The 25,586-nt window shown below is 42.3% G+C and overlaps 1 protein-coding gene across 1 annotated transcript; it reads right to left on the reverse strand.

The window, feature by feature from the left end:
* Positions 1-666: 666 nt before the first annotated feature.
* Positions 667-13,650, reverse strand: LOC134345057 (extracellular calcium-sensing receptor-like). The gene is made up of 5 exons (XM_063045190.1): positions 13,378-13,650; positions 11,720-12,553; positions 4,690-4,917; positions 1,660-1,783; positions 667-1,574 (listed from the first exon to the last, which is right to left on the reverse strand). The coding sequence occupies exons 1-5, from the start codon at positions 13,630-13,632 to the stop codon at positions 667-669; spliced, it is 2,349 nt and encodes a 782-aa protein (XP_062901260.1). The 5' UTR covers positions 13,633-13,650.
* Between the last annotated feature and the right edge of the window lie 11,936 nt (positions 13,651-25,586).

The raw sequence follows: 25,586 nt of genomic DNA on the forward strand, positions 1-25,586 counted from the left end.
GCTCAAAACCCAGTCCAGAATAGCCTGCTCTCTAGTTGGTTCCTCGACATGTTGGTTCAAAAAACCATCCCGCATACATTCCAAGAAATCCTCTTCCTCAGCACCTTTACCAATTTCGTTCACCCAATCTACATGTAGATTGAAGTCACCCATTATAACTGCTGTTCCTTTATTGCACACATTTCTAATTTCCTCTTTAATACCATCTCCGACCTCACTACTACTGTTAGGTGGCCTGTATAAAACTCCCACCAGCGGCTTCTGCCCCTTAGTGTTACGCAGCTCTACCCATATCGATTCCACATCTTCCCGGCTTATGTCCTTCCTTTCTATTGCGTTAATCTCTTCTTTAACCAGCAATGCCACCCCACCTCCCCTTCCTTCATGTCTATCCCTCCTGAATATTGAATATCCCTGAACGTTGAGCTACCATCCTTGGTCACCCTGGAGCCATGTCTCTGTGATCCCAATTATATCATAATCAAAGTTAAAGTTTCCATGTTCGCACAATCCAATTGAAACTATTTGAATATGTGTGTAAGCGCAACTTTTTTCATTAGAATCCCACTTAATTAAACGCCTGATACATCAAAAAAGAGAAAACAGCATTTAATAATCGGTGATTACAAACAATAATGCGGCAATGCTACACCGGGATACTGGTTGTTACAGAGATGTCCCTATCGCCATCATATGTTTCTTTGTATTAATGTGTGGTTGCAGTAAGATAGTGTAACACTTCGGTCCAAAAATACAGACGAGCAGACCGAAGCTTGATGCCCAAATAGCGAACACTTCTACAACCACGGTGTACTTTCCTGGAGAGCTCACGTAAGCTGGAATAAAAGTTATCCAAACAGCGCAAAAGATCAACATGCTGAAGGTGATATACTTGGCATCATTGAAACTGTCCGGGAGTTTACGACCAAGGAATGCAAGAACTAAACACACAACAGCTAACAGAGCAATATAGGCTGATACTAAGTAAAAGGCGACTAAAGAGCCCACATCACATTCCAAAATAATTATATCTCTGTAATGACTCGTGTTTTTTAGGGGGTGCGGAGGATTGACAGTTATCCATCCAACGCAAAGCGAAATTTGTAAGAAAGTAAGGGCGAAGACGCCCAGCCGTTGCTGTGCGGGTCGGAACCAGTTCATTATGCTACTGTTGGGAAAAGTTGCTTTAAAGGCAACTACCACAAGGATGGTTTTCGCCAAAATGCAGGATATGCAAAGAACAAAGGCAACTCCAAAGGCTGTGCGGCGCAACATACAAGAAAAGCGGGATGGTTCTCCTATGAAGGAGAGCGAGCAAATGAAGCAGAGCAGGAGGGCGAACAGGAGCAGGAAGCTGAGTTCGGAGTTGTTCGCTTTGACGATGGGCGTTTCTCGATACCGGTAGAAAATGGCAGCAGTGGCCAATGTAAAACACACTCCCACCACAGTAAGCGTCACTAATATGCACCCCAGAACATCTCGAAATGAAAGGAATTCAATCTTCTTGAGAACACATTGAGTTTTTGCTGGATTGGACCAGTATTCCGACGGACATTTGATGCAATCGGTGGAGTCTGGAAAATTGACATTTATGATGAAAATGCGTGTGAACACAGAACTGCGGAATTGAGAGATATCGCTGCCAATATCTGCACTTACCAGTGATGTTGCTTATTTCACCATCGGCGCAGCCTGTACAGTCAAAGCAACATATCGGCTGCCCTTTGCGGCTGACTTTCCTACTTCCTGGAAGGCAGGGTTCTGAGCAAATTGCTCGTGGGATCTGAAGGAACAGAAAATGTCCTGTTGGTATCTATTGGAACTGCAAATGTGGCTATTCAGTGTACAGATCTGCTGACACAAATACCTTGAATTGGAGATTAAGAAGTAAAATAAAAATGGAGTTGAGTTAAATCAGGGCAATATTAAATTGGACGGGTGTGAAGCCAGAAACGGGATTCGCTAAAATGGCTACTTGGCGATAAAGTAGCAACGGGGGGTTTTCTCCGATAACAGAGAGGACGAATTCAAGAGTTTGTTATCAGGAATGTTCAGCGCAGTATATGTGCATAAGGAATAGTAAGTAGTCACAGCTCAATTACTTCCCAAGGAAAAACGAGCGTATTATAAGCGGAAATTGCAAACTACTTTCTCGTTCCATGCATTGGTTTATACTTGAACGCCGATCATTCAGGAGCATGAGCAGCTTATCAGTTGGAAATACAGGGAGGTCGTTACAACAAAGAAGCAGGAAACCGGCAACTGTGCATTCGACAGGTTAATGAAAGGGTCCCATTGCAGAGACGCTTGTGGCCCTTCCACACGAAAGCAAGAGTACCACTTTTGCACACTGTTGGTTGAATGACCGAGAGGAGGAAAGCCATACGGGTCCGGTCTGCTTTTGTGCCTCAGACTTGAACGGTGAGGGTGGAGTGACGAGGTGAGCTGTAGTGTTAGGACATCCACCACTTTGAGGAAAAGACAAGAGCTTCTGAGGACGAAAATGCAATTTCAGGATGGTATGCTACTGTCTAGGTGCCATAATCAGAGGGATATCGGTACGAGTCTGCGGAATTCGTAAGTAGGGGGATGAGGAGCAATTGGTCGTGGTGGACGTCGGTCCTAACAATACGATACCTAGGGCCCTAGGGAGCCTTGTGGAAAAATTACAGGGGCCTAGGAGTGACGTCCAGTTGGAGTGGTGGATATATAATGCTTCCTTGTATAAGAAAGTGAATGATCCATAACATTATAGGCCGATGTGCATGAAAAGCTTTAAAGTTATTTTAAGGAAAAGGTATTTATTTGCTTGGATAGTCAGTGTCTGATTAAGAATAGTTAACACGGCTTGTGCTTAGTAAGTTGTACCTAACCGATCTTATAGACCTTCATGACTTTTGAAACTTCTTTGATAGGACCCCACGTGGAAGGCTGTTCAAGGAGTTGAATTGGTTGCCATCAAAGATTGCGTAATAAAGTGGATTAGGTAATGGATTTGCGTCAGAAGCCAAACAATGATAGAAGATGATCGCCTCTCTCACTAGAGGTCAGTGACTAATGGCAGGCCCCAAGGGCTGGTTCTGTGCCCATATTGCTTGTGATCTCTACAACTATATGTATGAAAATGCTGCAAACTTCATCTGCAAATCTCCAGATGACCCAAGATATGAAGGTGTGCTGGGCAGTAAAAACGAGACCATCAAAACTTGCTGTTGGATCAGTACCAGCTGGATAAATGGATTGAATAATGACAAATGGAATTTAATGCAGCTCAGTGCGAGGTGTTAGACTTTAGAAGCTTAAGTCATGGTAGAAGGTACGCTGCGGATGAAAGCACACCGAAGTTTTGGAAATTTAGATCGATTATTCATCGAAAGCGGCGTTGCGGGTAAATTGGTTCATACAAGTGAAATTTTGACACGTTTCTGTTCATAAACGAATGTACCGAAGACAGTTGTTTGGAAGTTATATAGCGGTTCTATAGGAAATTTGTGAGTTCTGTGTGGATTATTGCTTGTCGATGGTGTCACCTGCCTACAGGAAAGATAAGAGTAAGATTGGGAGAGTCCAGAGCAAAATTAAAAAGATGTTATCAGGAGTTGAAGGCATGAGTTAGAGGCAAGGATTGTATAGGTTACAACGTTATTCCACAGAATCAGATCAATGTAATGAACTTAGACAGAGGTGTGATAAAATGCAAGCGATACAGATAAGATAAATGCATGCAGTATTTTGCCACTGAGGTTCGGTGAGACTAGAACTAGCAATCTTTGCCTTAAGGGTGATAAGTGAACAGATTAAGCGGAACCTGGGGGGGGCGGGCTGCTTCACTGAGAGGGTGACGACTTTAGAGAATGAAATCCAAGCGTGCGTGATATAAGTGGATCCGGTTTCAAAATCTAACATGTGTTTGCATATGTATTTGGATGCCAGGGGTATGGAGGGCTATGGTTCGAGTGCAGGTTGATCAGACTAAGCGGTTTATTGTTCAGCAGCGACTAGGTGAGCAAACTGTTGCATTCTGTGCTGTAATGTTCAATGACTCAGCGAAGGCTAGTTCACGTTAAGCAACACTGCTTCAAAGATGTGTGACTGTTATTCTGACAAGAGAAATGCAATGCGTTGCTGCACAAGGACACGTTGTTGAAATACTAGTTCACTGGGTCCTTTGACACTACTCCACCGTTCGATGTGATTATGACCAAAGTACGCTGCCCTTAACTCCCCTTCTTTGACCGTTCCCGTTCACCCACAACTCCTCTAGAATAAATATCTGACTCTACCTTACAGATTTCCAATAATATGGCCTACAGCACCATATGGGCAGAGAATCCCGGAAATTCACGAACAACTCAGAAAACAAACGTCTACACTCCTGAGTTTGAAGTTATGAGCGTTTCACCTCGTGATTTCTTCCCCTTGTTCGATACTCTCTAACCACTTCATCGATCTCAACATCTAACACATGGATCACCGTCTTTGATTAAGGTCAGCTCCCGTTGTTCTAAACTATTTTCCCCTGGGATGAATAAAGTATGAATATTTAGGAAAGAGAACGTACTATGGATGCTGCACTTTGCTCTGCTAGTGTATTATCAACAATATCTCTTTCACAATATGACCCATATCCCAGGCATGCGGCTATTTCCCATTTCCCTAGTCCAATAGCAAGGTAAAGAAGGACCGTACCGTATTTCCTGTCGTACTCCACATGATATCTCTGACATGCAACAATAGTTCACGCCCTGGCGTAGCAGAGGCGTCATAATATCCGACGTTTACTATGTCAACGCTTCCCTTGGAATTCGTTTGCAAGTTTACTAACTCGTATCTTGGCACCGGGTCTCCATTTTCATCAAAATATACGATTTCTCCCGTTTTCGCTGTGAAGTTCACGGCGCGCAGGTAGTGCAGCAGCTAGAGTGGTGGTCGGAAGGAACCAATGGAGGCTATTATTTACCGGGTCGTGGATTCGGCACACGTAAGTTCAGATATTAACTGTTGTCGTAAAAACAGTAAATGTTTGAAATGTGCAGCATGGTACTTACCACCTACAGAAGAGCTGTATATTTGCAACTGCCGAGGCTCGAATCCGGAGTTAAAACAATCTGTTATAAAAATAGTGCTGGTAGTACTCACTGAGAAAAGCTGCACTTGTGGCTGTAATTGGATCGAGTGTCTATTTTCTTCCAAAGATGGTACCTGACCTGATGTGTTTTCCAGAAATTTGGTTTTGGGCATTAACGCGTGTCACAAATACAGCGGACATATGTCTAGCGAGGGTAACCGATGTTTAAGGAATAATATAGTGGCCGTTGATCCCTATGTATGACTACAGAATAAGAAGCTATGCTGACTCAAAGTGTTCTACATGGCTGTGCACCACTGCAAAATCGTGTGAGTACAAATTTGCATGATGTACAATCTCTCAGATGCTGCCCCCGCAGCACTACCTTGTACAGAGTAATACAATACGCAGGAAACTGCTTTACATAAAATAGAAGAGTGACCTTTCCAGCATTGATTTTACTCGTTTACTCTCTGTAAACGATAGAAGTGTCACGACAGAAGCGTAACAGAGCTTTGACTAGGGGCAAATATGGACATCTGAAGTTGAGGGAGGAGGGGATGTCAATCAGGTCCACTGCATGGGGATGAAATGCTGAAGCTGTTTGAGGCAGCGGAATAGAGTTTTGCCCAGAGGACAAAGTGAGTTTGGAGTTAATTGCCAATATGAAATTAAAGGACGGCAGGGGCAGACTCAGTGGCCGTCGTCTAAATGGACATATTTCAGAGTATTGATATTTAAGGTTTTATCTCTTCGAGGCTTCAGCGAAGAAAGGTGTCACTCGGAAACAGAAAAAGGAAAGAAAAATCAAGTTTTTAATCATTCTCTTCTTTATATCTGCGCAGCTAGAACAGTAGAGATGACGAGCAAAAGAGTGCAATGGTTCTCTTGCTGGATGTGGGAACGCAGGAGGACCTCCAGTACCGCTGACTTGAGCTAATGGGAGACCTTTATCCAGCTGCATCTTGCAGAACAGTTGTAAATTAGCAGGCATGATGCTATAGGCATCACAGTATCATGACTGAAAGATTATCGCTGGCGGCTTAATATCCAAGAATACACATTGAGTTTACCGGAAGGATTGGAAGGAATGCAGTGTGGAGATGCTGCTCTGTTGGTAAAAATGAAATCATCAGAGAGAGGTGGAAGGTTTTGAATCATTGTGAACAGATCTAAGCAAATTAAGGGCAAAAAAAGACCCTAATGGAAGTTGTAATCAGACCCCTAATCAGTAGTAAGGATGTGTGTGACAAATTATAACAGGTGATACATGCTAAAAGTGTAGTGTTACAATAATTATGGAGCACTTTAATATGCAGGTAGACTGGGAAAATCAAGATGTTGCTGGATTAAGAGGAAGGCGTGGCTTCTTAGAGTTCCGACAAGATGACTTTTTAGAGCAGGTGAATGACCCCAATAGAGGATCAGCATTTCGGGTTTGGCTGTTATGCAATTAACCAGAATTGTATCAATTTTTAGCAAATCGAGACAAAAAGAGTCGTGCTGGAATAGTTTCGGAACAGTGATAAATTGCAAATGCCACTATACCGTTCACGTTGAGAGGGATGCAGTGCAGAAGAAAGGGAATCATGGGCATGTTCTTCTGATCTCAGTGGCTGGGCAGATGTTAGAATCGATTTTTAAAAATGAGTTCTCAGGAGAGTTGCAGGCTATTAATTACATAGGCACGCGCCGGCTGGTTTTCGTAAGGGAAAACCTTTCCTGACAAACAGTTAGAATTATGCACAGAAATAGCAAGCAAGATAGTCAAAGAAGAATTGGTTGATGTTGTGCATTCGAATATGCAGTAGGCATTTAACAAAGTGTTACACGTTAGCATTAATAAATTATGAGCCCAGAGTATTACTGGAAAGATTCTGACAATATAGCAATCGTTGTTTGCCAGGAAATAATGACTGAGAATAAAGGCCACGTATTCTCGCTACCGGTGACTAGTAGTGTTGCACAAGGTACTGGGCTGTATGTTATAGCTGTATGATTTCAATGATGCAATTGAAGGCTTTATTGAAAATTTGGCCGATATGAAAATGACTGGAGGGGAAGGTAGTTTTGTGGAATTAGCGATGCTACAGAAAGGCTTAGACAGATTTGGAGAATCGGTAAAGATTTGACAGATTGCATACTTCCCGTGTCGGGAAGTGTTTGGCCATGCGGTTTTGTGGAATAAATCAAAAGGTTGACTAATTGAAAAACACAGCGAAAATACAGAAATACTGAGAGCTAAAGGGACTTGTGAGTCCTTGTGCAGGATTCCCTAATGGATAATTTTCAGGCTGAGCCTATGGCGAGGAAGGCACATGCAGTGTCATTATTCATTTCAAGAGGACTAGAATATAAAAGCAAGGATGTAATTTTAAGACTTTATGAATCCCTATTGAAGCCTCATTTGGTGTTTCTTGAACAGGTTTGGGTGCCTAATCCTATAGATCAGGTGCTGAAACTAGTGAGGGTTCAACGAATATACAGGAAGATGATTCCAGGATTGAATAGCTTGTCATATGAAGAATATATGTTGTCTCTTCGGCTAGAATTCAGAACAATTCTGGCTGACCATTTTGAAACCTATCCGAAGATGAAAGGCCTTGATCGATGTGGAGAGGTAGTTTTCTATATTGGGAAATTCTAAGAGCAGAGAGCACAGCCTCAGAATGTAGAGCCTTATAAAACGGAGATGAGGAGGGCTTTCCTTAGCGAGGGATGTGCCGAAAATGTGAAATTCGTTACCAGATGCTTCTGTGGAGGCTAATTATTTGTGTATCTTTGTGGCAGAGGTTGATAGATTCTTGATTAGTCAGGGCAGAAGGGTGAGGGGACGTTAGCATGGAATTGGGCCTGAGAGGAAAATGGGCCATCCATGATGAAATGTAAGAGCAGACTCAAAGAGCTAAATGGCCGAATTTTGCTCCTATATCGTATAGTTTAATTGTACTCTATGAGACCACGTTAGAGACCTGAAGCTGGAATTGGATTATTCGGGAGGCTGAGGGGCGGATAGATAGGATATATATAGATGTATGGCGTACAGGAAAGATGTAGTACACACGAAACTGGACTAAAGTCAAGTGCGGAAAGGGTTAAGGGGCCAGCATGCACTCTGGGGAAGAGCGAGTTACCCAGATAGTATGTTGCCTCTCATGTGCTGGAGTCCGGGATATCTGTAATCGAGTCCTCAGCATTCTTAAATGGGAGACTGTACAGTCAGAAGCGGTGTTCCGTTTAGTTAACGATAGCATGGGTGCGATATCTGACGAGGTTCTGCATATGGAGTTCCATAATTTAAGTGCTTTGTTAAAGGACAGTCCTTTCAAGGTTGTGATATCAGTATTGCTACCCGTGTCAGTGAAGGTGAGAGTAGATTTAGAAAGATAGTACAGTTCAATACCAGTCAAATGAGTTAAGGTAGGAGGGAGGGAATAGCATTTCCGGAACATTGTTCTGTATCCAGGGAAGTGGGACCTATACATAAGGGATGGTCTGCACCGGGGCAGGAGTGGGAAGTAATAGTTTAGCAGGACGTTTGTTAATGCTGCACGATAGTTTTTAAACAGGAGTTGCATCATTCCGGAAGAAGCAGGTGTTGGTTAGAATGCTGAATAATTCAGGAATGAAAAAATTGAGCAAGCTGCGACAAAATCGAAAAAAAAGACTGAAGGGGCTGTAGCCAAATGCAGACAGTAGACGGAATAAGGCAGATGTATTTGCACCAAAGTTACAGATTGACAGGTGTGATATTTTAGGCATCACTGAATCATAGCTAAACGATTACAGTATACCTGGAAACGTAATGTCCGGTGATATAAGTTTTATCGAATGGATAGGCAAAAAAGTAGAGGGCGAAGTTTCTCTGTGGGGATATCAAATCAAATCAAATCATTGGAAAGAAATGATACCGAAGCGGAACGCGTTGAATTAGTGTGGATATAGCGATGGAACTGCAAGTATAACATTTGGGGATGATTTGAAACCCCGTAAACAGAAGCAAAAATGTGGTCTTCAAATTGTAACGGGAGATAGAAAATGCATGTCAAAAGTGCAGTGTGATAATAGTCCCAGAGGACTTCAATATACAGGTAGATTTGGAAAATCATCTTGGTGCTGGATTACAGGATGGAGAATATCTACAAAATACCTACGACATGGCCTTTTAGAGCATCTCGTGGCTGCGCCCACTAGAGGATCAACTATTCCGGATCAGATTCCGTGGAATCAGCCAAAATTGATTAAAGGCCATCAGATAAAATAACCCTTGGGGGCAAGTGATCATAATATGCCCAAATTCACCCTGAAGTTTGACACCGAGAAGCTAAGTCAGATAAATCAGTATTGCCGTGGGGTAAGGACAATTACAGAGGCTTAAGAGATGAGTTCGCCGGAATTGACTGGAAAGGAACACTGGCACTGATGGCGACAGAACGGCATTGGCTCGAATTTCGGGAAGCAATTGGGAAGACACAGAAAGTATGCAACCTAAACAGAGAGATGAATTCTAAAAGCAAGATGACACAACTGCGGCTAACAAGAGAACGCAAAGGCAAGATAAAATCATATAGAGGGCATATAAAAGAGCAAATATATTGGCGAAAGTGGTGACTTTTGAAGGTTTTAAATACCAACAGTAGGCCACTAAACAGCCAATAAGAAGGTAAAGATGGAATACGAAAGTAGGCTAGCCAATAATATTAAAGAGGATACTAGAAGTTACCTCAGAAACATTAAGCTTTTTCGTGAGTCTGGAACTAATATCAGAATATGTGCTGGAGAATAAAATGAAATAAAATGTAATGAAATGTCCGACGAACTGAACAGGTACTTTGGATCATACTTCACTATGCAGTTTGCTGGAAGTTAGTGGTCTCAGAGGTCATGAAGTGCGTTTAGTACCTATAATTAGAGTGGGTTTTTGGGTAACTGAATGGACTGAAGGTGGCTAAGTCACCTGGACCAAACAGTGTACACCACAGGGATCTGAAAGCGGTATCTAAGAAAAACGTGGAGGGATTAATATTGATCTTTCAAGCATTAATAACATCTGGACTATTTCCGGAAGACATGCAAATCTTACTGCACACACCATGCAGGAAGCAAGGAAGAGTGCGTCAGAAGCAAGGAAACTATAGGTCAGAACTCAACAGTTTGGAAGATGTTGGAATCGATTATCAAGAATAATATCTCAAGGTAATTGAAGGCACATGATAAAATAGTACGTTTTCAAAATATCTCCTCAAGTCAAAATCTTGCCCTCTATACCTATCAGAATTATTCCACGAAATAACAAGCCGAGTAGAGAAAGAGGAATCGCTTGTTGATTTGTCCTTGGAATTTCAGCAGTCCTTTGTCAAGGTATAGCTGATCGCCAGGATTCAAAGAATGAGGAAAGATGGAACAATTTTTGGCTGGTTGCCGGTGACGGGTGGTATTCCAAACGGTCTCTATTGGGACCGATCCTTTTTTACCTTTATCAGTCAATGATTTAGATTGTGGAATTGCTAGCCTTGTTGCAAAGTTTTCAGACGATATTAAGATAGCTGGGGGGTGGGGGAGAGCGGTGATGGGGAGAAACAGGTCATTTTGAGGAAGTAGAGAGACTGGCGAAGGATTAAGACAGATTAGGAGAATGGGCAGTGAAATGACAGATAGAATATACTGATGGGAAGCGAATAGTCATGCACTTTGGTGGATGAATTGAAAAGTTTGATTATTTTCTACCTGGTCAAAGAATAATATAACACATAGGTACAAAGGAAGCTGGGAGTCTATTGCAAGATTAACTAGAGGTTAATTTGTAGGCTGGGTCTGTGGTAAGGAAGGCAAATGCAGTGTTAGCACTTACTTCAAGAGGACTAGAATATAAATGTAGGGATGTAATTTCGAGATTTTAAAGCACTGATGAACTTCACTTGGATTATTGTGATACCGTGGAAGCGTAGAATGGAACATGAAGAGCTTTAGATGGCTCTGGGAATGTATCCACTAGAATTTAGATGAATGAGGATCACCTCTTTGAGGCCTATCGAATGATGAGAAGCCTTGATAGAGTGGAAATCTAGAGGATGATTCTCCTGCAGGATGCTCTGAAAACCAGAGAACGCAGCCTAAGAATAGATGGGCGTCCTTTTAAAAAGGAGAGGGGGATGAATATCTTTATTCAGAGTGTGGTGAATTCTGGCAATCGGTGCTGCAGCCAGATGTGGATGCCAAGTCTTTATGTATATTTAAAGCGGAGTTCAATAGACTCTTGAGTGGTAAGCACATGATGGAATACGATGAGAAGTCAGGAGATTGGGGCTGAAAATAAAATTGAATCAGCCAAGATTAAGTGGAGTACCTGAGACACTGAGCCAAATGGTTTAATTCTACGCCTAAATGGTATGGTATTTTGGTCTGATGGAGGTTGCATCCCTGCACATTAGCTGCTATAATCCCCGTTGTTAAGAGATAAGAGTGCTAAACTTTCGAAACTATTTTCTGGGATTAACATTTGACTTCTCAAACAGAATTATTTGATAAAATATAGTGGCTCTAACTGGACACCCACAAATAAAATTAGAACATAGTTCACATTTCAAAAGTTAATCATACGGAACGACATTCTCAGTGCATTGTTGAATTAGCAATGGAATTCATAACTACCTGCCATGGCTCGAATTTTGCAATATGTGCGCACGTGTCATTGCGAAAGGGTCCGTCTCCTTCTACACAGGTTAACAGATTGTGGAGTGCGTGAGTGATGGAGTAGACCGCAGTATATACGTGGTTTGAACTTCCATCCATTTTCGCCGGAAGGTAAGCATTTTCTATCCCTTCCATCTTCTCCTTCCCTGTGCATTGTCGAACTTGACCTGAAGAGTTCCCTAGGTTTGTCCCGTTGTCCGTTGTAAAAGAGCAGTTGAATAAATTTTCCCAAAAGTCCTCCACAATATTATTATCAGGGAAGTTAGAAGGATGGACGTTGAGAAGAAAATCTCTGAGATCCGCTATCTCTGTCCTTCGGGTGGACGGCCCAATTGTTCCTGCAAGATAAATTACCCTTTCTTCGGGCTGGAGAAGATCTTCTGTCACCCACGCTTCACTTCCAATCCATTGTAAACCGGTTATGTTTTGACGCAGAATTTCATTCAATAAAATTCGCATATCACCGACATGAGCAAAGGCTACTACCACTTTAGTGGACGCTTGTTTAATCACTTGGACCATTTTGCGGATTTTCTCCGGCGGATCGGTCCTGTAAAATGACTCAGAGTAGGCAATACAAACCCCAAACATTTGCACATTGTCGACAAATTCTTGCATTCCGAAATTACCATAATCGGTGTTACTTCTAATGGTTCCAATCCAAGTCCAGCCAAATTTTCGCACAAGTTCCGCGAGAATCTTGGACTGGTATTGGTCGCTGGGAATGGTTCTAAAGAACGTGGGATATTCTCTCTTATCGCTGAGACAGGAGCAGGTAGAGTAGTAACTGACCTGCAGAGAAGGAGGTAAACAGATGAGTACCCAGATCTGGCTTTTGTATGTACGTGCCTGATAGACGCGAACCGTTTCTTTGTGAATGTTCTTACGTTTGTATATAACTATAAAATTGGATATGCAATATGAACAATACAGCAGGATAACCTAAAACGAAGCATGAACTACCACTTTATCACTCAGTTAATAGATATCTGGTCAGCCAAATCAAAACTACTGTTTTCAATTCTGATAGCTCAATTATAGAAAAGATCTGGAGTTTCCCGAGGGTGCGTAGGCGATGCTAAATAGTTTGCTGGCTGAATTCCAGAGGATACGCGAAAGGGACAGTTTGGACAAACTTGGGCTCTTGTCCATGCAGCGACAAAGAAGGAAGTGATACCTGAAAGAAATATATGAGATTCAGATACAATTGACTGCCGGTGTTTTTCTCCTAGAGTTGAAATGCTTTCTACCATAATCCTACATTTTAGGTAAGGCCGGGAATGGAAATGAGCTCGACATTATTTGTTCCCACACAGAGCTCATTACCTAAAATACGTTGCCTGTGGTGGTGAGGGAGACAAATAGGAAAGAGGCGTTTGAGTCTGAATTTACAGAGAAAAGAGATACATTTGCATTATGCAGTGAAAGCTGGCTATTTAGTTCATCATTCAAATAACATTTTAATTATTCCGGTGCTGTATATGGGCCAAAATTAATAGTCATGGTCTGAACTGTTAAGTACTCTGTGCTCTATTTTTTTAATATAAAAAATAACATATCATCATAATTTTGCATTGGTGCTAAGAAGGAGATGGCACGACCATCTCACATATTACCAGAGGAATCCCGAATAATCCAATTGTTCTTGCGGTTACGATAGAATTTGTAGATATATCACAGCCAACGATGGCCGCAACGTTGGAGGAACTTCTACATTCGTATTCAATCGATTCCCCTTCTCCATTGATCAAAGCGAGTGCTGCTTTCGAAGCAATCGCGGAGGACGAGCAGTCATCGTGAATCTGATACCCGAGTGTAATCCCCGGGAGGAGATTCTCATTCTGGTTTATTTCTTCAATTGCAAAAATCATCGTCTGCGCCAGTCGGAAGCTTGCAAACCCAAAACTGTGGGATAAATATAAGACGAGGTTTAAATGGTATTCTGATTTCTACCGCAATCGGGAAGTGACATTCAAAAATCTTATGTCTTGATCTTGAAACATTTAAGATATAACAGTTTTCTTGATGACGAAAAAAAGTGTTCACCGCACTGACCTCTGCTTCGGACGGAAACTGATATTTGGCAATTTTAAAAACTGAAATAACCAAACGCGCTCCATTTCACAGCGAACACAGATCAACGGACTCCATTGGAGACGGATAGAAAGGAACTGTATTCTTAGCAGTACACGGCCCACCGCACGAATACATGAATAGCACAGTAAAAGCAACACACTAAAAATGTTTGAGCAATTCAGTATGTCAAGCTGTGTCTATGGAGGGAAATGAACACTTGAGTTTATGGGCCGAAACCCTTTGTCAGGATTGGGTAGCGAACGCACATTATTATACATGGTAGTTAAGTCGTTAGACAGCAGCATTTCGAGTTCTAATGATCGTTCTCGACCCGAGTTACTCACTGTTTACTCCCCTCCATATATGACATTTCAGCTGCTGAGTTCCTCCAGTACCTAGTGTGTATTGTTCAATATTTTCAGCATCCCCAGAATCTCTGGTGTGTTTGTGACGAGGGCAGAATGTGCTCAGTTGGGAAGATATTCTGTGGTCGCCCTGGAATAGTCCGTTTAAGGACAAAGCATGATCGGAAACTTCCGAAGAAATATTATATTCCGGTAACGCTGACTATAAAGCTTATGAACACAAAATATAGCACATTAAGCTGTTGGGTGAACACCCAATGAATCTTAAGAGAAATGCAAGTTCTACCGAAGCTGCCAATTGAGAGAAATACGCATAGAATGCTGAATGAATTTCACAGGCCATCCAGCATGCAAAAAAAATCTGACTTTTCGGCCTACGAATTTTCATCAACTCTCTTCATAACGTGAACGTACTTGCAATCTATCAGTAAAATTCGTGAATACTTCTGGACGACAATTGAATACTTAGCTAAACTAACCCCTTCTGCCTACACGATGCCTCTATCCCTCTATTCTCAGGACAGCCATGTGAAAATCTAAGCTTGTAAACCTTGCATGCGCCACCCCAACCCCAGACATCGCATTCCAGTCACAAACCAGTCTCTATAAATAATTTATCCTCACATTTACTTTGAACTTACATACCTTAACGGTTGAGTAGTACTAAACATTTCTATTCATGGAAAATAATACCGGTTTTCAGGTTGTCCATTCAACAGGAAGGTGAAACATCAATACCAACTCCGCTGAGAATCTATCACAGTCCAATAATTCCGCTTTTACACTCGACACATAAAAGTCTCATTTCCGAAAGAATCATGGTTAGGTATAGCAACTGTACTAATGGAGACTACAGAAAGATGCAGGGTGTTGTCGATATAGTGCAACATGTAGACCTACGATTCCCGTTATGGGTAAATTTCCCACAATTCCGTATAGCAGACAACAGAATGAAGGACCACACCCACCCTCGGCATTTTTGTAGCTTCCTACCTCTTCTCCACTCCCCATCCACCTACCTTCCCTTTTACTTGTTTTCATTTACCACCTGCCAGCTGGTGCTGCTTCCCCTCCCACAAATTTGTATTCTTGTTTTTTTTTACCTTCCCTACGAGATATTGGAGGAAGTCAATGGGTCGGGTACGATGTGCACCCAATGAAATGTTTCGATTCGAAATGGTGACTCCTTATTCTCTTCCACATATTCTGCATGACCCGCCGACTTCCTACGGCAGTTGTTCTTTTTCGTTTAAAAAAAAGCTCCATATTCTATCGTTTGCCGTCATTTGCTTCCACAATGATTATAGCTCTAAGAATATCCAAAATTTTTCAAGGAATATCCAAGAGTACAAAGTTTTACATCACAGTGCAGAAACAGTAACTGATGCAGAAACGAAATCGTAAATGCCTTGCCATAAGCACTTCATTGAATTCCCATTTTGTTACTTACAGATTTCTGAATCCGGTGCTGCGGTACCTAGTTTACCTCGATCCCCAGCGAAGGTGGACCACAAGCCAAAAGCATACCTACTGTGTATTTTCCAGGATCTTTGAGAAGGTGAAATGTACAATAACTACTATTCCGTTAAAACGGGATTCTAGGTGATTTTTTTTTTGTTAATCGCAGAGAGGAAAACGAAGTGCTGAATAACAAACAGCTATGTTTATTAAGACACGTGAGACATTTTGCGAACGTTAAGTCAACAACTTCAACAGGATACACTAAGTTCGAATTGCTACAACAACATGCTAAAACGGCAGATTAAAAAAAACTACGATAAAAGTACGCAAAAATTCCACATGATAAGCAGCTCTATAATAAGAAACATTTCCACTGGACGAAAACGTTAAGGATTGCCACTTTACAAGTGGTAAACTCACGTTTTGCACACAGTGCTTTTCGGGGAAATGCTAAATGAATGAAAGTCATGAATTAGATCCAAATGCATAGTGAATATTCCGCCGAGAATGATATCTCCATCCTTGCACAAAACAGGCAAATTGAGTTTTGCTTGACGTTTGCAAAGGATTCCGTGTATTTCCGGTGAAGCCGCGAACAACAGCAAGAACAGAAAAGGAGGCATTGATCTGCGGCAGGGACCTGCTATGAATAACTGGAAGAAGCTGAATTTATATTGTGATTGAAGATCTGAAGATGTCCCAAAGCAGACCAAAACTGCTACAACTTTTGTAATGAATGAGGTATCCGATGATGACATGCTACACCAGGGGATCATATCCTGATATTGGTACATCTGGGTAACAGCTGGGGAATTTCACTGAGAATAAGAATGACATCTAATAATAGTGGGCATATCTTCCCTCCCAGCAGGGAGCAAAGATTTTCTAATAAAATAAGGGATTCGTGATTTTGGTTTTGTACTGCTGATAATTGACAGCTAATATGTTATTCCGCCAGTAATCACCTGGTCCCATCAGGGGTAACTAAAATAAATTCTTAATTAAATACTAACGACAGAAACCATTTATACATACTTATCTCATCATTGGAAAGACTGAAGTTGAACCTAAAATCTGTCTCTGCTTTTCAAAGGAGACAAAATCTCGGCAACGACCAGTCTAGATTCCAGCATCTGCAAACTCTCACATTACTAACGAAATCCAGATAATAGGAAGAAATTGTAAAGGTTTCTTCCTTTATGTTACTGCTAAGATGAATAAAGTGGCTTCTCTGAATGTAACTTCTGAAGCAGTGGTTCTCTATAGCAGTATGTTAGTGTTATAATTAGTGATGACGAGACTTGTATTCATTTGCTAACCAATTGGGATAGATGTTATTTCTTCTGTCTGTGTGGAAGCTGTTAGTTGGCGCGGGCTTGGGAGAGAAGGCGCAAAGAGGATGAAGAGAGAAGAACTGCCTTGAGGAGACGGTTGCCGGACCCGCTGGGCCTGGGCTCGTGGCGGGAGCTCAGGCGTTGACGACGCGCAAAGGAGGATCAGCGAAAGGAAATCCGTGAGCTCCAACGTTTGTGCACTGGGCATGATTATGAGATTTATCGGCGCCTTTTATTTGTTTTCCTTTTTCTTTTGTTTCTCTACCAACCCCACACTTAAATATAAAATCTTAATCGTTTAACCGCACATTGTGGACTGAATGTTATTTCGGGGTACTGAAGGTACACAGGTGACACAACACGCAGAATCCACCCAATCAAGAGTGCTAAAGTTTGTCCGGGTAGAGGGTGCCATCTCCGAGATCATGCCACTAGGCAAAGCGAGTCTTACAACATGAAAATACAAGATGACCAGTGGTGTTGAGGAACCAGAGCGTGAGTCTAATTAGGAGCACGACTACTTTTTTGGAGGTAGCAACATCTCTGCCAGTCCTAACTCATCAAAGGTGCCCTGCAGGATTATTCGACAAGTACTCTATTCATAGAGACGTAGAACACTACAGAGCAGAAAGAAACGTTTTGTCTTATCCAGTCCTATCAAATTATTAATCTGCCTAATCCCAACTACCTGCATTTGGACCAGAGACATCCATACACATCCCAAAGATGCACCTAGAGTTATAGACTCCTAGAACACGACAGCACAGAAAGAAGTTCTTCAACCCACCAAGTCCAGGCTAAAAATATATTCTGCCTATTCCAATCGTTCTTATACAATTTTTGCATTACTTCCCATCTCCTGTACTCAATACATTGATTTATGAATGTCAACATGCAAACAAGTTTCTGTAAGACTCTATAAACCTGTTACGCCACTTTCAATGGATCATGTATTTGTATTCTAAGATCCCTCTTTTCTACCGCACTCCTCAGTGCCCAATCACTCATCTTGTAAGAACTACCCAGATTAGTCCTCCCAAAGTGTAGCACGTCAGACTTCACTGCCTTAAATAGCATCTGCTATTTTTGGCCTATTTTTTACAGCTGGTCCAAGTGTTCTGCAAGCTTTGTTTGTGCTCCTCGCTGTCCACTACACCCCGAAGCATTGTGTCATCCGCAAATCTGCTGATCCAGTTCACCATATTATCATCCAAATCGATGATATAGATGACGCATAACAATAAGTCCAACACCAGTCCCTGCGGCACAAAACTGGTCACAAGTCTCCAGTCATCGAGACAACGATCTACTACAATACTTCGTCTTCTCCCACCCCAAGTCAATGTCTAATCGAATTTACTAACTCGTCTTGAATGCCAGAGAACTAAACCTTCTGAAGCAAACTCCCGTGTTGTACCTTATCAACGGAATTGTTAGTGTCCATGCGTACATCATCCACTGCCTTCACTTGAAAACCTATCATCGTAACGTCCACGAAAATCTCTATACGTTTGGTTAACCACCACCTACCACGCATGGAACCATGTGGAATATCCGTAATCAGATCCTATCTATCCAAATAGTTACATATCCGGTCGCTAAGAATGCCTTAGAATATCTTTCTCGCAGCTGATCTCAGGCTCACTAACCTATATTTGTCTGCCCTATTTTTACAACTTTTCTTCATGAACGAATTAGTATTAGTTATATTTTGATGGTCCGGTATCTCATATGTTTCTAAGCACGTTGAATATGTTTCTACGAGGGCCCCTGCAATTTATCTACTAGTCTCCCATGGAGTCCAGGTTGACACATTGCCACCAACTGGGGATTTATCGGCCCTAATTTTCCTAAAGACAGCACAGACCTCTTCTCCTGTAATCTCAATGCGATCAATGAACTGGCAGCTCTTTTGCCCAACTTCTACAGTCTCTGTGTCCGCTTTCAAGAATTCCATTCAAAACCTGTCCCTACTACATCAACTTCACAAACATATAACCTCTCTTATCTCCCAGAAGATCATTTTTCAACCCCTTGCTGTCGTGTTTTTTTTTTATTTTCTGAGGGCACCTGAAAGATGCTTTACGATTCTTCACTTGTTGGCTAAAGTAAAACCTTGCTTCCTTCTAACTCTCTTCTTACAGTTCTTAACTGTTCTACTTCATCTCTGATACTCTTCAAGTGTATTATTTGTTCTTATCTGTTTATATCCACTATGCACTTCCATCTTTTTCCTAACCAGGGTCTCAATAAGTCTCGCATACCAAGCTTACAGAAAACCTGATTAAGGAAACGTAACTGTACACATTTGACAAGCTCTATTCCACCCATTTCTTTTACAGTATGGGAGTCCCAGCAAATATGCTATAAGTTAAAATCACCAACTATTTTAAAATTTCTTGTAACAATCTCTCTGAATATCTATCTTCCGCAGACTTCAGAATAGTATATAATGTAATTCCATTATTTTGTTCATCAATTTCTTATTCGTTAATTCCAAACATATTAGAAACATAGAAACATAGAAAATAGGTGCAGGAGTAGGCCTTTCGGCCCTTCGAGCCTGCACCGCCATTTATTATGATCATGGCTGATCATCCAACTCAGAACCCCGCCCCAGCCTTCCCTCCATACCCCCTGACCCCTGTAGCCACAAGGACCATATCTAACTCCCTCTTAAACATAGCCAATGAACTGGCCTCAACAGTTTGCTGTGGCAGAGAATTCCACAGATTCACCACTCTCTGTGTGAAGAAGTTTTTCCTAATCTCGGTCCTAAAAGGCTTCCCCTCTATCCTCAAACTGTGACCCCTCGTTCTGGACCTCCCCAACATCGGGAACAATCTTCCCGCATCTAGCCTGTCCAATCCCTTTAGGATCTTATACGTTTCAATCAGATCCCCCCTCAATCTTCTAAATTCCAACGAGTACAAGCCTAGTTCATCCAGTCGTCCTTCATATGAAAGACCTGCCATCCCTGGAATCAATCTGGTGAATCTTCTTTGTACTCCCTCTATGGCAAAGATGTCTTTCCTCAGATTAGGGGACCAAAACTGCACACAATACTCCAGGTGTGGTCTCACCAAGGCCCTGTACAACTGCAGTAGTACCTCCCTGCTCCTGTACTCGAATCCTCTCGCTATAAATGCCAGCATACCATTCGCCGTTTTCACCGCCTGCTGTACCTGCATGCCCACTTTCAATGACTGGTGTATAATGACACCCAGGTCTCGTTGCACCTCCCCTTTTCCTAATCGGCCACCATTCAGATAATAATCTGTTTTCCTATTTTTGCCACCAAAGTGGATAACTTCACATTTATCCACATTAAATTGCATCTGCCATGAGTTTGCCCACTCACCCAACCTATCCAAGTCACCCTGCATCCTCTTAGCATCCTCCTCAGTGCTAACACTGCCACCCAGCTTCGTGTCATCCGCAAACTTGGAGATTGTCCTGTATATGAGCTTTCTACCCTATCCTGTCGGAGCACATCCGTGTCATTGTCCCGGACTGGTAATTCCAACCCTTGACTTTTAATCGGTCCCGCTCTATACTCCATATAATAACGGATTCCCGGAATATTAAGCTGCCAGACCTGTTCCTCCTGTCAACAGTCTCAGTAATGGCTACATTGACACAATTTCACTTGATAATCCATACCCTCATCAAATTTGCAATTCATAATATATACCTTGCATTGAAATGTACACAAATCAGAACAGGAGTCCCACCATGCTCAACTATTTGGTTCATGACTTTGCCGGTTGGTTTAAGAAAGTTTCTCCCCATAACCATAACTCTATCTGATCTGGCGCTCTAGTTCCCATCGCCCTGTAAATCTAATTTAACCCGTCTGCATGCAGTAAAACAAAATATTTCCGCAAGGATATTACTGCCCCTACAGTTGAAGCACGAACAGTGCCTTCTGTACAGGTTCCACATTCTCTAAAGAAAGCCTAATGATCAAAAATTCTGAAGCTCTCCATCCCACACCAGCTCCTAAGCCACGCGTTAACCACTATGATATTTCTACTTCCGGCCTCATTAAAACAGGGCACGGTAGCATTCCTATCAGCAGAAGCCCCAATGTTCTGTCCTTAAATTTAGCACCTAGTTACCTGAATTCACTTTGCAGGACTTCGTCAACTCTTCAATCCACGTCTTTGGTGCCGACGTGGACCCGACGCTCTGGGTATTAACCCTCTTATATAAAAATGATTGCCCATGGACTTAGCAAATGGGAGGAAACAAAACATTTCGATCTGTTGAACAGAATCTGTTGTTTGTTCAGCCAGACAATCAATTTCGTAACACTATAGGTCGCCTGTTCTCACTCCACACCACCCCACCTACCTATTAAGCCATAGAGTCATCTCAGTGCCAGAGACCTGACCGCTGAGGCGTTCCTCTGGAAGATCATCGCACCTCCCACAGTTTCCAGAGCTTTATCCCCGTTGATGATGTGAACGATGACACTGTACCGGCTTCCCTCCCACTCCCCCTTCCTGACGATCATGTAGTTACCTGTGTCCTGCACCCTCGATGTTGCTGCCTCCCTCTCTGTACTACCAATAGACCAGTTAGCCTCACCGATAATCTGGAGTTTGTCCAATTCCAGCTGCAAGTCCTTGACACGTTCATTAATAAACTGATAACTTACAGCTGTAGTAATTAGGGACACTAGAAGTCTTCCTGTCTACCTCAGACCGAAAGAGGAGTGCTCCACTATTCTGTCCTACTTCCCTCTGTTCTAACTGTGCAAAAATAAAGAAGGAAAAGTTAAATGAAATAAACCTACGTACTCCCTCCACCTATCTTTGAAAGAGCCTCTGAGTCAAAACCTGAAATCCTGATTCACACTGGCTAATTCATACAATGTCGCATGCAACAATGGCCACTCTGCGTAAAAAAAAATAATTTTATTGAAAATTGCCGATTTCATGAGTTCTCACAATTCATAGTCTCCTTGGGAGGTTTGATGGGTGGAGAGACTCTAATGCCCCGCATAATACTTTTGAACTCCCCCCATCTGTGGCACACCGAATGTGTGCTCTCCTCTGAACACTCTCACGACTCTGTGGGCAGATTCTGCTTTAACAACAGCGACAAGCTTGCAGATGGCACATCCTTACTAGGCTGTGTCCCAAATAAGGAAGAGTCGGAGTACAGGACAGGGGAAGTCCAAATAAGGTGGAGCCAAAGTGTGCTGGGCTCTGAAACAAACAGTCTGGTGCACTTGCTCAAAAAAGCAGAGGGTTGACGAAGAATACTGTGTCCAGAGGAAATTTAATAGACTGAGGACCAGACCCGAGATTATTTGGGCCGAGGTGGAAAGTTACTTCCCTTTTGCCATGAGCCGGAATGCCGCCGATCGTGTCCATACCATTGTCAAGTGCAAGGGTGAGCAGAGAATAATGAAATAGGTAGACAATGTGATGAGGTTCCGCAGAGATATTTTAGGAAGCTATGGAAAAAGCTGAGAAACAGGAGCTCCAGGGTCGTGATCTCCTGACACGCTGTGTCAGGTGTCAGTAAGGGGAAGAATAGGATAAATTGGTAGGTGAATGTGTGGCTGAGAAATTGGTGCAGCAACGGACAGGGGTTCAGATTTATGGATCATTGGAATCTCGTCTGGGGAAGGTATAACATGCACAAAAAGGATGGGTTACGCCTGAAATTGAGGAGTCAAATATTTTTGCAGGTTGGCTGGAATTCTTCAGGACGTTTAGATGGATTTGGCAGGGGGTGAAAACCAACGTTAAAGTGCTGAAGATGAAATGGTTGGATGATTAGAGGCAATATGTAGTGACTCGCCGACGACATGGCAAAATTCCAGTCAACACAATGAGCTGCAGTGAAAAAGGCGGTCAAAATTGAAGAGTTATTACAGAACGGACGGGTGTTATATATCAATGCGCGCAGTATAAGGAGGAAGGGCGATGAGGTCGCACAGTTAGTTAATACTTGAAAATGGGTCAATTTGCTGGTCCTGTTAACATTATTTCTCAAAATATGCAGAACAATTAAAAGCGCCTCAGGCTATTTCAATCCCTCCTCTTGGTATACTTTGGCTAGATGTCTTTCGGTACTGCACTCACCCTTCTCCACTAATCCCGATGCTTGTGGTTCGTAGGGTAACGCTACCTCCAGGAGAAACCCATAGCTTATCCCAATACTTCACATATTTTTCCTTTACCACTGTTAAATTTACAAGGAATCTCAAATCTGGGAATAATCTTCATCGGGACTATAACTATTGACCTATTGTAACCTTGCAGTTTGCCAATGGCATGGGGAAAACATGTGCACTATTATTGATATATTTAAATCCTCCTTTTGCTACCATCTATAAAATGTGCATCTGCAGATTCATTGGTGGAGTCTACGGGGCGGGTAAATGATCAAATTTAGCAGCAAACTTCCCCCAATTATTTCTTTGGCAAATCTCATGACTTCTAACTTGCTGTTCTGCTGCTAGCGGTAGCCCTGCGGCGAAGCACTGCTATGCTATTTGGCCACTCCTCCTTTCCCCAACATGTCCTTGGCCATGTTGTAGTTTAACGATGGCATACTACTGGTACACACAGGACAGGCATCACCCATCGGCATCACCTGTGCAGCGTTAACAAAGCTGCTGTTTCTTTGTATTGGCCACCTGTTACGCAGCTAGTAAGGAATCAATGGTAGTGAGTCCTGGTGTAAACAGTTGTAAGTTTATTCAAACTGTTATGGCCTCTCCGAAATGGCGGCGGATTTAGCGGCCGCATCTACGGTAGCTTTACGTTGTACCACAGGGCTTCACATTTCATTACAACAATCTGCTGAGGCAACAAAACTGCTTGTAGTTAATTCTTAGTAAATTGGACATGCTATATAGATTTAGCATAGAAGATAATAAAAACTATGATGCAATAGGATTCCGAAATCATGCACTACTCCAGAAGAATGTCGTGAATCGGTAAAAATATTTGACTCTGCAGCTTGTTTTGATTTAAGTAAGATTTAAGTAAGGAGACACACTTACACATCACTCGCAGCTGGAATCGGACAATGGAAGGAAGCCAGTGACTAAGGGGTCACTACTTGGAAATTTCGAGTGCCCACAAGGGTGGGAGAGTATCGATCCAGCACATCGATAAGTGGCTATTACGTTGTGTGATTGGGTCAACTTCGTGGAATCTACCTATGCGTTAACCCTTGCCTGGGTGATAGCTCTCTTTGAAGATGGTACCCCCTGTGATAAACTACTATTGGTGATATTCGTAAGCAGATTGGGAACGACGACGGGTAAAACCTAAGGCGATTGTTACCCTGTTTACCACCGTGGAACCTGTAGAATACGACATAAATGCCTTCTCTCGATATTTTCCTTGCATTACAAATATCTCTCTCACACCCTTTAATCCGTGGATGAACTAAACTTTCATACCTGACCATCTCAAGATTTTAAGCCTGGTGCCGCCCCCCGCCCCCGAGTTCAATTGTTTGGGAGTTATATATACACATATGTATACTCATAACACTGTTAACTTTTGATTATCCTTGTTTAAGTTGCTATATTAAGTAGATACGAGTAAAGATAGCCGTTTTAACATCAAAACGAGCTTCAAGGCTTGGTTTACTGCTGCTGGTTCATTTAATATTTTCGGGGTACGTAACGAAAACAATAAGCATCATGCATATTGCTAACTAAAGGAAGGGGAAGGGTGTTAACAATTCAGATACTGTAACCCTTCATTGAGAAATTTCTTTCGTAGCAAGGAATTATTGACCGGTGATTCTGACATCAGTTATGGGAAAATTATTGTAAGCTATTCCAACGGACCGGGTATATAAGAAATTGGTTAGCCACACTCAGATAGTGGATAATCAGCATGGCTTCATGTGTGGTAGGTCATGATTAAACAATATTATAGAAAGTGGTGTAAGGCAAAGCAGCGCATGTTGTTTGCAAGGATTTAAAAGGGCATTTGACAAAGGGTTGCATAGGAAATCGGTCAAGAAAGTTCAGTCGCTCTGCATTCCTGATCAGGTAGAAAATTTAGTTATACATTGGCTTCATGGGAGATGTCAGGGAGTGGTAATATATCGTTACATCTCTTACTGGAGGCCTGGTACTGCTCAGCCACAGTGAGCGATGCTTGCCCGTTGCTTGTTGTCGTCTATATCAGTGATCTGGATGACAATGTGGATAAGTGGATCAGAATATTTGCTATAGGCGCTATGTTTGGGAGTTTATTGGGCAACGAGGAAGGCTATTTTAGCTGGTAGAGTGAGTGCAACAACCGTGAAAATGGGCCGATGAATGGCAGATGGCGTTTAATGCAAACAGGTGTGAGCCATTGAACTTCGGTAGGTCAAACTGGGGTAGTTTTTTCTTCACAGTCAACGGCAGTGCGCTGAGGAATGAAGGAGGAGAAAAAGATCCAGAGCGATAGGTCTATAATTCGTTGAAGTGGCTTCGCAGGTAGATGGGTTCTAAAGGAACTTTTTGACTCATTGGCCTTCGTAAATCAACTTACTGAATACATGAGATAGGTTGATAAGTTGAAGTTGTATAGCACGTTGGTGAAGCTGAGTAGTGTG

This window comes from Mobula hypostoma, chromosome 4, assembly GCF_963921235.1.
Source record: "Mobula hypostoma chromosome 4, sMobHyp1.1, whole genome shotgun sequence".
Lineage (NCBI taxonomy): Eukaryota > Metazoa > Chordata > Chondrichthyes > Myliobatiformes > Myliobatidae > Mobula > Mobula hypostoma.